This window comes from Perna viridis, chromosome 3 (assembly GCF_037379345.1).
Source record: "Perna viridis isolate PV_CMFRI_1.1 ecotype Kerala chromosome 3, ASM3737934v1, whole genome shotgun sequence".
NCBI lineage: Eukaryota > Metazoa > Mollusca > Bivalvia > Mytilida > Mytilidae > Perna > Perna viridis.
The window spans coordinates 25,791,454-25,807,603 of record NC_142447.1 but is presented as its reverse complement, the minus strand read 5'-3'; the positions used below and the strand labels follow the sequence as shown (position 1 = coordinate 25,807,603).

The window sequence follows — 16,150 nt, the reverse complement described above, 5'->3', positions numbered from 1 at the left end:
TACGGACCGATTATGTACATGTACATATAACAATCCTAAAATGGATTAGTACATATAACAGTGCACTAGGGAGTGTACATATGAGAAGTAAATCACGGAAAGTCTATTTTTTCATTTGTTTTACCACGGGCTGACTATTTATGCTGTATTATTTTACCCCGAGCAATAGTGTGGCACGTAGCGAGTGCTACAGGGAATGTGTATGATTTTTACGGAATATAATATAACTTTTCTAAAACATAACGTTTAGTACTTAGATTAAATAATATGAATGTGATGTTTACATATGAAAACACCTAATATACTATGGAATGTTACATGTGTTTGTTTACATCATTAAGGTGGTGAGTAATTTACACACACACAGATCATGCCTAATAAATCGTGTGCTACTCTTATAGCAATTTAAAATCGACCACAGTTGTGGTCCCAAAGCCTGTTAAGGACGTCATATTAGAATATATTTAAGTCCCCAAGTGCACTGACTTGACATAAGACTGATATCTGAGCAAGGCTTAGAACCTTGGGAAATGTGAGGCTGTGCCCAACATTTTCACCAGTTCTTGAAAAATTCATACATCAAAGTTTTTGTCAAGTCAGTATACTGTTATTGTTTTAATACTGCACCAACATTTTAGAAGCTATTGCCAGAAAAATGATTAGGAAAACATTTTTTTATTTGAAGCTGGTGATATCCTGGCAGCTTCAAAATAATGTAACATTTGTGATGCCACTGTGAACAGAAAGTTATATACAGTTACTGACCCTATATCAATCATTATACAGCCGATGAATTTTGACTGCTCAAATAGAATCTTTACAGTATGAATGTACATGACCACCTCTTTACCTTAATTACATGTGTGCTCACCTTTATCAGTGGCAGATCCAGGTGGAGGGTGCAGGGGATTGGCACCCATCCTTTTTATTGGAAAATTTGTCATTTTCATGTGTGAAATTGACAAAAGATGGCAAATAATGTCCAAGCACCCCCTTTTTCTAAGTTACCCCAGTTGGCACCCCTCCTTTTCAAAGTGTCTGGATATGCCTCTGCTGTATCGAGAAAGATGAGGGTTCAATTCCTGGCTTGTTTTGTACCCTAAACTTCAAAGTTGATTGTTTTTGCATCCTCACTATTTGGTTCAGTCAGGAAAAGTCTGAGCGGGGTGACACACCTTCATGTGGGCTGTTACCATTGTACTGGGACATTAAAAGTCCAGCTTGGTGTGTTTCCCATTGGAAAGATTTTCACAGTTTTATTCTAGAAAAATACATTTACATTGTTTATAGGATTTTGGATTTCATGAATGCGAAACATGTATGTACATCTGCCAACATGAAAGATTAACTCAAATGATTCCTTGTCAATCTCTTTCTAGTATGTTGAAAAATAATCAGTGAAAATTTCTGTTCAGTTTGCCCCCATTGAATGTCACCAATTTTATGTCAGTTGGCCTTAATGTAAATGTATAACTTTTACAAGTTTAAGTGAAAGTGAAATAAGTCTATGGTCTATACTACATTGTACTTAAAAAGCCTTGTGTAAATGTATTAATGAGATCACTTAACATTAGAATACATTATTATTATAATTCAGATTTTGAAGGGGAAGGGGTTCTAGCTATTATTAGTATTGTCTCCCAAAATAATACACAGAATTAACAAAACTTTCCAACAATGGTGGTGGGGGTTCGAAGCTTGAATACACCTTTTAGGTCTGTGACTGTATATCGATCTATAATCATTATCTTACTTAGCCAGTGTTGTCCCAGTGAATTTGAAATTATTTTTGGCATAAATGTGTAGACTTTTGTCCACAATTATAGCAACATGCTCATAGTTCATTCTAACAATTTATTTCCAATAGCACAGTGCAAAAATTACAGCTCTACAAAGCATAAGGCTAGCTACCTGTACAGTATATCATACATTCATGTTTGCACAGCAAATATTGTTTTTGTGATTTTGGCTGAAGTGCTGTGTCATACATGTAACTAGTACTGTCTATACTGGACTGCCTTACATTGGAATAAAAAAAATGATGTAAAAATGCAGTGATATTGGAAATCTATAAATTTACATGTATATTGTTGATTTAGGTTATAAAGAGAAATCTTTTGTCTTTTCCAGATGCTACGTTTGCTGCTTGGTGCCCAGAAACAGCTGCAGTAGGTGAATGGATTGAAGTAACATTTCCTCAACCTGTTTTATTCACTAACATAAAAATACAAAAACCTGCTGGCACTAGTACAACATGGCCTACAGTGATAGATATAGAGGTAGAAAAGACAGAGGGCATTCCCGGTGTCTTAGAAAGTTTTAAGGTTAGCTTAAATTATGTTACAGTTAATAATAATACTGTGGAAGAATTATTTTTCATTGCATACAAATTTTCATGGTTTTTATGATTTGGTCATAAAAAACACATTGCATCTGAATGTGATTGTGAAATTTGTCTGTGATGGCCTGTTACAAGTATAGACTGAAATATTGGAACATCTAATCTAATAAATGCTATTCTAACTTCTTGGTAAAATAACAAAAAATGGTAGTAAAAAATAAGGATTTCTTGTCTCTATTGAAAGACTAGAATCATACTTTTTGATAGAATAATTCAATAAACACTACCATTGATTATTAATTTATGTTATCTTTATTCATCATTACAAAATTTACTTAAAATTGAAATAGAGGGACTACTGTGAGAGATCCATTTAAGGAATGATATATTATTCGGTCTATGAAGAAATAACCTCAATTACGTGGTGAATTTTTTATTCAATCAGAAACTGAGTTACTTCTGTCTTTAAATTATATACCAGTAGTGTCATTTCATTTGTCTCTTTCAGTCAATTGAGTTAGACCCATCACAAACAATTTTTGTACCAGGATGGGGTTCATCAGAAAGACCTGTAGTCCGACGTGTTCGTCTGGTGGTGGCTAACTTTACACAGGAACCATGTTTCAGATTTGAGTTGAATGGTTGTCCTGTTACAAGTAAGTTAATGTACTACTCTAACACATTTTTCATGGTCTCACCTTACAGTACATGGTTTCACAAACATTTGGTACTACAAATGTACATGTATTTACCTCAGTATTATATGTGCTTGAACATATCATTAAATGAGGAATTTGAAAAAAAAATTTGTATCAAGCACATAAACATTGTATAATTAAGCTCTTCCATCAGCCAAAAAAATGCATTAATTTGTTTTGTCGGCTTTTGAAATGGTTAAAACATACTGACTTCATACAAGCAATATTTTAAACTGCTACTGATTTAGAAATTTTGCATTGAGTTTAATAATGCAAAATGAATTGCAATAGTAAAAAACTCCCAATTATATGTTGAGGACTTTACAATGTATAATTATGTTGTTGTTAAGGAATTGAATATACACTAAATATGAAGACAATGAGAGATGAAGTTTAAAATTTTCTTCTACATAAATCTGCGTTTCCTTGTTGTACAGTATTGTTATTCTTTAGCATAGTGGTTCAGTTAACAACGGATCTCTATCATGTTTATAAGTGAGAAACAATTAATACATGTGCTCACTAGGAGTACTGCAATACTAAGTCAAAGTGGAATTTCATAGTGCAGTTTCTATTTTAAAGGACACCATTCTTAATTATATCTTTTTATTACATGTATATGCTATGTTTTTTTAAAGCCTAAACATGAATATTTTTAATATTTACTAGACCCAGATCCACCATCAGTTCCTGACTTGCCAGATCTACAGATGACATACAATGGCCCAGAGGACATTCAACTTAACTGCTCCATCAATGTCCCACTCATTCCTGAAATACAGTATTATATCACATGGGAGGATAACAATAATGTGTTGTCAACAAACATTCTAGATTACTCTGTATTTTCTCACACCTTTACTGTGAAATCATCAAGTTTAGAGCTAACCTCAAGGGTATGTATTCTTAAACCTTTACATATATATATATACATCTTCTTATTGGTTTACTTTGGAATTATATTTAATACTTATCTCACTCAAAAAGCTATAGCTATAGTTATAAAACTATAGGACAATAACAATGGTTGTAAGTGATTGTCTCAATGACATATTACATTTTTTAGTTCATCTGTTCTAAGGCCATGTTAGCTCTTGGCATTCGTCATCGTCTGCTGTTGTTGTCTTTCATTGTTAACTTTTCTTTAAAAATCTTCTCCTCTGAAACAACTCAGTTGATTATTACCAAACTTGGTCACCAGCATCCTTAACTTTAAAAATTGTGTCGATTATTTAGATCAAGCGTAAAACATGATCACCATTGGTATTGTTAGACCAAAGTGGTCAAGTCAGCAACTTCTACATATATCTCAAAAACTATAAGAGATATTGGAAAAAAAATAATGGGAAAAAGATGTGACCATTCTTCTTCAGCTTGGAGAGCTCTACAAAAGTCTCTAAAGGATTGAACTTGTAGGACAACTACTTGATAGAATTATTGCGCTTGAAAGGTGAAAAATGACATTTTTTGCAGATTTTAGCCAATATCTTGAAAACTATATTAGATAGAAAAAAAATTTCGATTGATGAAATGATCCATATGATAATGCCTACAAAAGTCTTCATTTGGTTGAAGTTGTAGTATGACTCCATACTAGATGTATTGGCTTTGAAAGGCAAAAAATGAACAAGGTGAGAGATTCAGGCTCCAGGGAGCCTCTAGTTTATGTACCAGTGGAATAACAGGCCCAGCTTGACATTCCTCAGGTCTTATTTATTTTTACTAGATTTTGGGTTTTTGAGATGATATTTAAGGAACCAAAGGACAAATTTTTACACAATGCTCTGTTCATTTATTTATTAGTAGTATGGTGTACATATATTTAACATTTACTGTTCAGATGTTATGCCTCTTATTCATTAAAATAAAATTCAGGGGAATCTGTGCTCCATAGATCTCTCTTGTCTAAACTGTCTTAAGTACTTTACATTTATACCCTTACTCAATGAGTGGGTAGTAATGCCATAGTATATTAGAATCATCTTGTCCACTTGTCTGTCATTCTGTCAGTCTGGATTTTGCCAGAATTATCTTGACTCTTACTGGATGGATTGATTTCAAATTTGGTATGTAGCTGTGTATAAATGGGGCATAGTTTATGAATAGTTTTTGTTGCTGTCTGATATCGGCTTCCAGTCTAGAGGAATTTTACTTTTTGTCACCATATGGAATTTTTTTTCCACAAAAATCTCAACTGCTGTGGATGCATTGATTTCATATGAGGTATAAGGATTTATATATATATTGGGCAAACAGTGTAGGCGATATTTGTTGCTGTCCTATATCAATTTTTTGTTTTGTGGGCCTTTCCTATTTTTGTCTATATGAAATGAGTGGGAATATACCTAGCATGATAACACATGCAATTTCATGTTGTCATTATTATATCATATAATGTTTAATGCTTAACATTTTATAAAATCTGCATGCATTCTTTTTTTTCAGATTAAATGTTCAGTTCAAGCATGTTATTCTGCAGACTGTCCTACAAAACTTGGTCCCAAGAAAAGTACCAATGCGTTTTTGCCAGAAATCCAGGTATTAGCTAATCAATATGTTCGTTTCAAAATACAAACCTGTCTTTTTTTCTTATTTTCAAATCAGTTGTCTATTTCACATGAAGGCATAACTTCAAAATTGGACATAAATAATAACATTGCAGTATGTTTTCTTTTTATGATGTTAAAACAATTAAGTACATCTCTGCCTTAAATCAAACAGAAGATTATGGTTAGTGATTCGTGCATATTTTAATCCCCAAAATCTTTTGATTAATTTTCTTTTAATGAAAATTATATCATTATAATTGAAGTTTATTTAAGTCCCCATGCATACTAGATTTCACCCAGCTTTGTTTCAAAATCAAGTGTCAGTTGCTTTTCATTATCCATGCAGTCATGTGCACAGTCAATTAAAAAAAAAAATTCTATTTTTGTTGTTTGCTTAAAGCAATTAAAATTTAATATATAGTGTACCACTATTTTCAATCTCATTTGATATTTAACTCCTTTGTTAGGTTTCAAATTCAGTACCTTTTGTTGGTTTTAAAACCACACTACAAACTGTTTTTGTGTTTCTCATTGTAGACAGATTGAGTTACTGTAAATGTTCCAATTTTGTGGTTGCTTGTTTTTTGCATTTTGTGTCAAGTGAACATATTCACTGATTTAAAAAAAAAAATTGTGGTTTTAAAAATGATAATTGCTACATCATTTTTTAAATTTAATTTTGTAGGTACTATTTTTCATGCTTATGTGTTAATAGCAGAAATAGCAAAGAATAATGAACCTAAAAAATTACAGTAGTAGACAATGTGTAAGTCGACTGATATGTTCTATATTGTAAATAGGAGTACATTGTAGGTTCTGTACGAATGGTACACAATAATGTTTTGGTAACCAATTTAAAAAAAAAAAAATAGTTCATTGCAATAACTTACTTTGTAGATAAGGAATGGAACATCACTGATGGTAGAGGAAGGAGGGGCACCTGATATGATTGTCATCCGATCTAATGTCCCGCCCATGGTCTACTGCCGTGCTGGTAAACTGGATGATTCCTGTACTGTGTTTGTGCAACTAAAGGTCACTGAAACAGACCCTGTCAGATGTCCTCAAGGTGAATTATGCAATGTTTTTATAGTTTAATGTAGTAATTCCAGCCAGTTATAAACTAAAGAGGTGTTTCCAGTAGAAGATGGTACATAGAAATACAGATGTCTTTGGGTGTGTGCATGTGTCTGTCTTTCACATATGATTGTAGACGCAACTCCTCGGAAACTGCTCAACAGATTATGCTCAAATTTTGTAGGATTGTTCGTCACTGCAGTTATGATTATACATGTTACACTACTAAGGAATACTTTGTGGATGCAACTCCCCAGAAACCACTCAACCAATTTTGTTCATATTTTGTAAGAGTGTTAGTCATCATATACAAGAATTATTAGACATTGTTGATATGGAACATGCTAAACTTTAGGAACACGTCGTGGATGCAACTACACAGAAACCCCTCAGTGGTTTTGTTCAAATTTGCAGTATTTTAGTCACAATATGTAGTTGATCAAGTATTGCACTGTGAATTTTACAGGGATTATAGGACTTCAACTTTTTTTGTGGCGGCTGGGGATATATGGCTACATAAAGCAATATTTGGACTAAAATTCTTATGATTTTTATTAACTGATTTCTATTAGTCATTTTTTGATATGAAAGTTAAAGATATTTCATAGCTGATGCAAGTTGGTCCAGTTTGTCCTGATCTGACCCTTTGAATTCCATTTTAAGCTTTTCATGTTATTCATATGGTGGAATATGTTTCTTAAAATGTTTTGTATTTCTACAGAGCATTAGGTATTCATTGATTTTAAGCCATAAAAAAGGCTGCAAACAAATTGTATCACTCTTTAATTAATTATAATTAATTTTTTGTCATAATCGAAAGTTAGTTAATTTTTTTTTTACAGGAACTGCCATCACTCAAGTAGTTTTTCCTGAGGAGGGAGGTGAAACTAAGTCTTGTACTGTAACCATAACTGCCGATAACTGGAACTCTGACATATTGATACCAGTCAAAGGTGCAATTGATGGCCTCATTGATGGGACAAGAACAGCAACAATCTCACTAACTACCAAAGTAGAAAATGTGGCTCTGATCACCAATCTAAAGTCAGTGCAGGTAAGAAACTAGCTGTGTATTATAGTCACTGATGGAATGAAGTTACCCTGGTATGTTCCTAGTGGAGTCCTTTGGATGGTATTATACAATACTGTACAGTAGTCACTGATGGAATGAGGCTACTCTGGTATGGTCCTAGAGGAGTTCTTTGGATGGTACCATACAATAATGTAAAATGGTCACTAATGGAAAATTTCTACCCTAAAGATCATAGAAATTTGTGATGGGTTGATTGGCTAAGCATTATAATTAAGTTGCAGATTGATAGTATTTAGGGGTAAAGGGATTATAGGTTTTAATTTTTGGGTTATAGGAATTTTTATGTTTCCAACTTGTAATGAATTTCTTGTACTGTAGTTCTACCATGTTGTGTAACCATTAATACTTCATGACTTTGTCTTTAGTGGACTGTTTACATGCTCATTTTTACACTGAATAAGGTCTGATAAATCTGAATATTTGTATACTCTGTCAAAAATTAAAAAAAAATGAAGCAGCTGATCATTGAAAAATACAAAAACTCATAGACCTGTAAAAATTGCAAAAAACACATTCATCATGGTGTTTTAAACTCTTGATATAAAGCCCTAAATGGATAAGTAGATTTATTGTATTACCCTACTGGTGCACCTGGTCCATGCTCCCAGTTTTTAGTGGAGTCTGAGTTGCTCATTTACTTTTGTTACTTTGTATGTATGATTTTAGTTACTTTATGTTCTTTGTTGTGTATGTCTGTTTTCCATGTCTGGTCTTTGTCCCTGGATTACATTCTTTTGATTACCGCTATAAACTTTGTTCCCTTGATTACTCTTATTTTAGATGCATATAATTAAAGTATATTTAAGAAAATATATTAATGAAAAAATGCATTTGTGTAATGACTACATTTGTGAGTACATGTAGATCTGCAAAGTTACTTAAGTTTGGTTTTGTCTAAAAACCAGGCAGTGGGAGATTCATCATATCTCAAGGTAATCTATGAAACTGTTCATACACATAAGTTAAGTCTTAAAAACAACTCTTCCTATGTTCATTTCCTTGGATCTGCTGTATATTAAGAAGTATTTTTTGACTGGTTATAGTGTAAATATTTTGGTGGTAAATTTTTCCATACTTTTCTGTAGTAGCATGTAAGCAAATTTGAAGTGTTTATATTTCCACTGGGCAACTTTCGTTTTCCCTTTTATTTTTGAATACAGTTTCCATGAGGTCTTTTAAAGGATTTCAAATCGAAAAATATTTAAGATTAAGAAATGCATGAATCAGTAATCATAAGCTTCTGCCTGGGTTTAAAGCAGAGCTGTACTTTACAGTTTGTGTGTACTAGAACTTGTATAGCATGTAATGTCAAGGTCTTAAATGGTTCAGATAAATCAGTGATAAAAGCATGTTCTTGTTTTTATTTTAGCTGGAAATGACAAAAATAAGACTCTTTGTGTGATTCTACCCAAAAAATGTTGTCTTACCTATTAATATATTACACTATTGTAATTTTATTTTGAGAAATGATATACTGTATGACTACTGGTAATGGTACTTAGAATTTTTTTGAAAATGAAATGCAGGTTCTGGATTTAAATTTTAATTTAAGTGAGAAAAATATATTTTCTCAGCCTACACATCAGAAACCAATATTTTGGAGTTAAGAATGAGAGTTACTACTGAAAGGTTTGCTCATTTGAGCCTGAGTATTGTGGGTGTGATGATTTCAGACATTTCATTATACCAAAATCATGATACATGCATGAACTACTACTTTAAATTCTGATTACCATAATTTTTTTCCATCTAAAATTTGTCAAACCTATTTAAAGGAAATTTCAATACGTACATTCATTCATGCACAACTAAGATTGAAAATCATGCATAGATTTGTGGTTTTTACCCACTGACAATGATATTAATTTTAATGGCCCATATCAATTATATGAAGTAGTGCATGGGAAATTTTCTCTAAAGCTTTCTAAATTAGAGTTCAGAAAGCATGAAGTCAAAGCTGTATGACTTTGATAGGTTCAAATAGACTCATAAATGTAATGTTAACTAGGTATATTTGTTGTTATTTGCATAAGTAGATCTGTTTGTACTTGTAGCATGAAATTCACTCACTTTGAAAACATGTACATTTTGCAATATTTAGATTTCTTTTCCCTTTTTGATATTGAAAATTTGGGCAGATTGAGTTCTGCATATTTGTTGTGTGACAAGCAACTCATTCTTTTTGGAAATACATAGCTTCTATATTTCAATGATTTCATTTATCTTCACATTATTTTTTTTTGGACTTGAAAATTAGGGGAAATATGCATTTTTTATTAGCAAATTGGCATTAGATCTCAAGTGTATGGCAGTGTTTTAAGATTTAAAAGAAAAATAATTTTTTAATTTATACTCCCCCTTCCCCCCTTACAGGAAGTGGTGAGGTATTAGGTGATATTCTGTCCACCCCAACAGTTTCCAGATGATAGCTTTAGAGGCTAATGAAGGATCTTTCACAAACTTTGAATAGTTATTGAATATCATAAAAACCAGATCAAGTTTGAATTTCAGTTTGATTGCATTATTTACACAAAAAAGTTATAGCTATTTTATGTTGTTTTTACTATCATAGAAATATTTTGCAATGTGATTGGTATCATTTTATGTCCAATTAGATGTCCTAATTCTAAAACTAGTTATGATTTATATGTCTTGCTTATTTTGAGTCAGCAGATAAAGAATTTCATAAAACATGAAATTGAATAAGTGTCTATATGTTTTTAATGAAATGTTTGGCTGGTAATAATAGTATAGAATCATGTTTCATGTTTCATGTTTCAAGTATCTGTCCTTTTAAGAATCATGTAGATGGGTTTATAAGTCAAATGATCACATATAGTAATTTTCATTATATTATAAATAAAGAATGTTTCAGGGTATCAAAATTTACCAAAGGTTTGATATAACCTGGCTTAAGTGGCAGAAAGTGAGCAATTATTTTCATTTAAAGAGATTTCATTTGCCGAATGATTCTAATCCTCCACCTAAAATTTCTTATATTTTTAGTTGTCTTCATATGGTAAATCTTTGTATATTCCATAAAAAAACTGGCTGAAGCTAATTTATATGAAAAAAAATGTGAGACCCCTTATTTCAAATTTGACATGATTCTTACAAAGACTTTTACTTAAAATCATAAAATATAGAAATCATGGACCATATTATACCTGACCTATAAATAACATAAATTTACATGTAAGAATGATGAAGTGTTGAATATATATTTTAAAAAAATGTAAATTATGACTCAAAGGAATAGTTACAATTATTTTCTCATTCAAATGTTATGTCAAGCATGTGACACTTTTATACCAAATTCTCAGCAATGTCAAGTCCAAATTAATCAAAATGCAAATTTTACTTTAGAGAAGTTGAGATAAAATTTTAGCTAAGTTTGCTGACAGAATATTGTATCCCCCTTCAACATTCAGGCTATTATTTTTTCTATTGTAAGTATCCTCATTGTTTCCTGTAATAATTATTCCATCACCAACTTGTAGTATATGTAGCATAAAAAAAACATTGCCATCTGTCATTTTGTTACTCCCATGTGATCACTCTAGGACCTACATTCTTCAATGACTTGTAATCTAATTTGATAAATATTTAAAAGTCATAAAGATAATTTTGAACTTTGTTGTTTTTTTTTCAAAAACAAGGTCATACTAGCACTAATGAATCCTTTTATGACAAAAAATTTTACTGCCTTAGATGTATCTAGTACTCAGTCAGTTTGAAAGGTCATGGGTTAAAGATTAAGCTCATATTGTTTGATTTTTATACAACAAGACTTTATGTTGACCTCAGTTTTGTGTAGTAGCAAAAATTGCTCTAATTTTACAATTCAATGTAACAATTTTTCCTAGCTTTTTGGCTGCAGGGGCATAGTACTCACATCTTGACTGATTTGGTTGGAGTTACAAACATGTATGATTTGAACTCATTTTAATTAGTGATTGAGAGTAAAAATATGCTGTTTTTATATATTTCGAACAAGAATTTTAGGTTTTGTTTAAACATATTTTATTTGCAAATCATAGACAAAATTGGGTCAGACACAAGTTATTCTAACTCACAAGGATCTTCTCCATACAGGAATATAACAAAACAAATTTGTGATATTTAAGTTACGGCATACAGTACCAATGAAAATTATTGGTATGCCCCTAGCTGCACCTGCCCTCCTAGGCTATACCCTTGACTTATTTAGGTTTAGATATAGAATTTGAAAGGTCTTAGCCTGCACTCTTCAGCAAGTGTTGTGATGTTATGTATAGTATGAGTCCTTTATACATATTATTTTATTTTTAGGTTACAGTGGAAGATGAAGATACAGATAATGTTTGTACAGCTTACAGTGGACTCCATATTAATACCTATGACAACAGGTATTGGTGATATAATCCCCACAATATGCGTACTGTAAATATAACAATGCATATAACATCATATACAAAAAATGATAGTAGAGAGGATTATGATATTTTAGGTTTTTTTGGTTTTTGGTGCTTAATTTTTTGTCCTATCAGTTTTCACTCTAATTTTGTTGAATGAAAATTTATTTTGCATTTATTATTTGTGAATTCACCAAAATCATCAAATTCATGAAAATAATACAAATTAGTGTAAGCTATTATTTGATAATCAAGGAACTCATTTCTCCTTGGATTTTCAAATTTCCTCTATTTTTATAAAATCTAAATTTTTCTAGTACTATTTGAATTGCTAAATTCATTGTTTTTACTACTGAATTTTCCAAATTCTGTTTTAATTTCCCTTTTGTTCTTCATATTTCATTCCTGGATTATGAAGTTGGCTATTTTGTCTATTGCAGTACTTTTACAGTTGTGACAGAAGGGGAATATGTCCTCTACAAACACACCATGCTCCCTCTTGAGGTATGGAATGTCTGATTGGTCATTTTCTGAAAATCAAGTCTACGAAAAATTTCAAACTTTCATATAAAAAAAAAAATCATAGTAAAATTAAAATTTAAAAAAATGTAAACACTATAGTAAACACTGTTTCTATGAATGGAAAAAAAAATCACAACTAAAATATCATAACAAAATTTTATCCCACAAAAAACTGTTCCTTCACAATAATTCAATTTATATACAATAACACTTTCTATGTTCATATCATGTACTATATATAAAGGCTACTTGGTATATGAAATCCAATGCTATGTATTGACAAATGATGTGCAGTGGTTTTAAAGATTTGAAATAAATGAAATGCAGAATACTAAGCAATTAAGTAGCTGTCTTTGTAAGAATCATGCAAAATCTGAAAAATGTGATACACACCAAAAAAGGCTACATATTTTTATTTTTGTAATTAAGTTGTTTTATGGGTTTATACTATGAAATGTGTAATTATTCATTCAAATCTGCCTGCTCTTAGGAGATAATCCACATTAAAAATCCAGTAGATTCTATTGTATTTGAGCATCATTTACTGAGTTATCTATCTTAATTTTGAAATCTACAGTGCATTCTATATAATTTTTATCTTCTAAGAGCACGGGTTGTATGAAAAATCACATGTTAATTTCTGTTTACTATGACATTTCAAACAAAATATCAAAAATAAAAATATGTTGGCTTTTTACCCATGAATCACATTTTGCATGATTCTTAGCAGGAGTGCTACTTAATTATTTGACTCCTTATGTATGGAACAGGTCAGAACATTCCAGCGACATTGTGATGGTTTGATATGTACATGCGGTGTTTCTGTCATGGTTGAAGATGATGTGTTTACAATAGACAAATGTGGGTCAACGGCAGAGTCAGTAGTCCCAGATCAGCCAATCAAAGCTCAGCTGTATAATGTTGGTGATATCAATGATGGTTTTAGGATAACTTCAATCAATGTAGGAACTCAGTATGAGGTAAAAATCACAGCATTGTGTTCAAAGGTCATTTAACGAGGTCAATATACACTTTATATCTCCCCATTCTAATACAACTGATTAATGGTTCTTTGAAAAATAGATCCAAAATATCTGAAAAAATACCCATATAATCCATGCTCGCACTAAAAAATTCAGGAATTTAATTGTGATATTGGTACATTATTATACTTACAGATTATTTGTGATTTTTTTTTAAGAGAGGGTGTTTTTCATGTCAATCTTGTAAAGTGGCTTTTTGTAAATATCACAAAATTGTGTTTATCTGAAATAAACAGGGTTTTCTTATTTAATTTAATGTTAAAAATGCATTGTGAGTGATTATTTTTTTATTAGATTTTCTTACCATCTGGTGGAGAACTAAGAGTACAGACCAGTGCTAGTGGGTACCTGAATGTCTGGTTTTACCCCTCATTAATGGATATGGGAAAAACTGAAGGTAGTTACATGCCTGTTAACTTCAAACCTTGTTTTTATAGAAAGGAATTTTCAATATTTCATAAATCATAATTTGCTAGTTATATTACCATACAAAATGAACTGGTCATGTCGGATATTTTTGTTTCTTTTAAGAAATGTATTTGAAAATGTTTTTAAAGATTTAAATTTTGTAAAGTTTTTTGTTTTATTTGTTGTATGGTACAAACAAAATCGGGAAACCCAAACGAAAAAAAAAACCAAACAAACAAACAAACAAAAAAAAACTTAACCAAAACATTTTTTATGTGGAATATATTCAGTGTTGAACAAATTGTAAATTTGTTTATGAAATAAATTCTTCAATATTTTGTAGGATTATGTGGTACCTATGACAACAAAGCTGACAATGATTTTATGATAAAGAATGGAAATGTCAGTGACATAGTAGGCCAGTATCCGGAAGATTTTGTAAAATCATGGAGGTATAGTATTGAATCTTGGATAGATAAAACTAACTATAACATTTACAAATGCAAATGAAATGTATGAATGAGATTGATCTTTAATATCACTCATTTTGTTTACTTCTTTTTTTTAAGGTTATAAACTTATTACCATACTTATGTTTAAAGTCCAAACCCAAAATGAACGTTTTAACCATTTCTACATGCATACATATACGCTGGTCTGTAATTACCAGTTTTGAATGAATTTAACAACCATTACGATAATTGTAATAACCTGGACTACCAGGTTTGTGACTTAATATCTAGCCTGCTAAATGTATATGGTAATTGAAAGGAGATTTATCTTAACAACATATTATTTTGTGAAATGTGCTGTCACACAGTAAATCCTGGAATTGTTGCAAATTTATATTTTCCTCCCTGATTTGAAGTACCAGTATGATACATTGTATCACTTATGATTTTCAGTGTACCAGTAGAAGAATCCATTTATCTTGGCAAGTGTCCAGATTCACCTGCCATGGCAACACCAACAGATAAAGATGTGTGTGATTGTTCTTCTTCCTCGGCTGAATGTGGTTTCTATGGCGATGTACAAACATGTGCTAAAGCAAAAGATTTCACTAGAGGTTAGTATTTAACTTTTTTGTAAATCTGTAGATTGAGTTTTAATGTTGAATTTGGAAAATGTTGTTGAAGTCTGTATACAGACTTGAATTATTTAGCTTTATAATGAGTTTTGTATAATTGTTGAGCATTAAAATTACTTTCTTTTTAATATTTACTTATTCATTTTGTTTTAACTGTAACACAACTGCAGTATCCACTTCTTAAATGTGTTAAAATCTTGTAAAACATCTTGTAAAACATGAAATAAAACTTATATTTATGCAAATTCTTGTGCTTCCTTTATTAAGATTCCCTGTCATGTTTTAGCTTTCATATATAATCAGTATCAGTTAGTTAAGGTACCAGATGATATCTAAGGAACTTTTCTCTTTATTTTAGGAATGGATAAGACTGACTACTTTAAGAATCATGGAATGTTCCCTCAGTACTGTGATCCTGATTCAGCCACACCTAGACCAAAGGTCTTTCAGGACTGTGATAAGACTGTTGAAAAGGTATGGAGTACTGTAGAACTTGTCCATATCAAATAAGACTAGTTGTCTAGTTCTTAGAAAGTATATTATTGCTAGGAATGTTGAAGTAAGGCTAGTTCAATGTTTTTCTTTTGACAACTGTTGACCTGGAAAATGGCCAAAATCAAATTTAATGATGAATCAGTTTAAGATACATGTAAAGTAATTTTTACAATTTCTAAGTAAGGTGTGTTCTATTGTTGTTTTTGTTTTTGTTTTTTATTTTATAGACAGCGACATGGTCAGGAGATTGGACAGAGGAGACAGCTAGATCCTACTGTCAGAACAAAACAGACAGAGTTAAGGGTATCTGTAAAGACCTCATTGACATTGATGTTAGGGACGTCAACAACTGTGTTTACAACATCAAGGTAAATTTCATTTCATTGCAAGTTTGTAGTCTGATTTATAATTTTTTCTGATTTATATATAATTTTTTTCTTTTT

At 31.2% G+C, this 16,150-nt stretch overlaps 1 protein-coding gene across 1 annotated transcript in view; it reads left to right on the top strand.

Moving 5' to 3' along the window:
- LOC148621599 (uncharacterized) overlaps nucleotides 1–16,150 on the top strand; it is a 137,986-nt gene that overhangs the window by 13,652 nt on the left and 108,184 nt on the right. Inside the window, exons 3-16 of the mRNA XM_088576145.1 lie at nucleotides 2,131–2,324; nucleotides 2,850–2,997; nucleotides 3,709–3,935; nucleotides 5,485–5,577; nucleotides 6,486–6,657; nucleotides 7,508–7,719; nucleotides 12,070–12,146; nucleotides 12,593–12,656; nucleotides 13,445–13,654; nucleotides 14,012–14,114; nucleotides 14,469–14,577; nucleotides 15,031–15,191; nucleotides 15,571–15,686; nucleotides 15,935–16,075. Coding sequence (XP_088432271.1) covers nucleotides 2,131–2,324; nucleotides 2,850–2,997; nucleotides 3,709–3,935; nucleotides 5,485–5,577; nucleotides 6,486–6,657; nucleotides 7,508–7,719; nucleotides 12,070–12,146; nucleotides 12,593–12,656; nucleotides 13,445–13,654; nucleotides 14,012–14,114; nucleotides 14,469–14,577; nucleotides 15,031–15,191; nucleotides 15,571–15,686; nucleotides 15,935–16,075 — 2,027 coding nt within the window. The remainder of the gene's footprint in view (nucleotides 1–2,130; nucleotides 2,325–2,849; nucleotides 2,998–3,708; nucleotides 3,936–5,484; nucleotides 5,578–6,485; nucleotides 6,658–7,507; nucleotides 7,720–12,069; nucleotides 12,147–12,592; nucleotides 12,657–13,444; nucleotides 13,655–14,011; nucleotides 14,115–14,468; nucleotides 14,578–15,030; nucleotides 15,192–15,570; nucleotides 15,687–15,934; nucleotides 16,076–16,150) is intronic.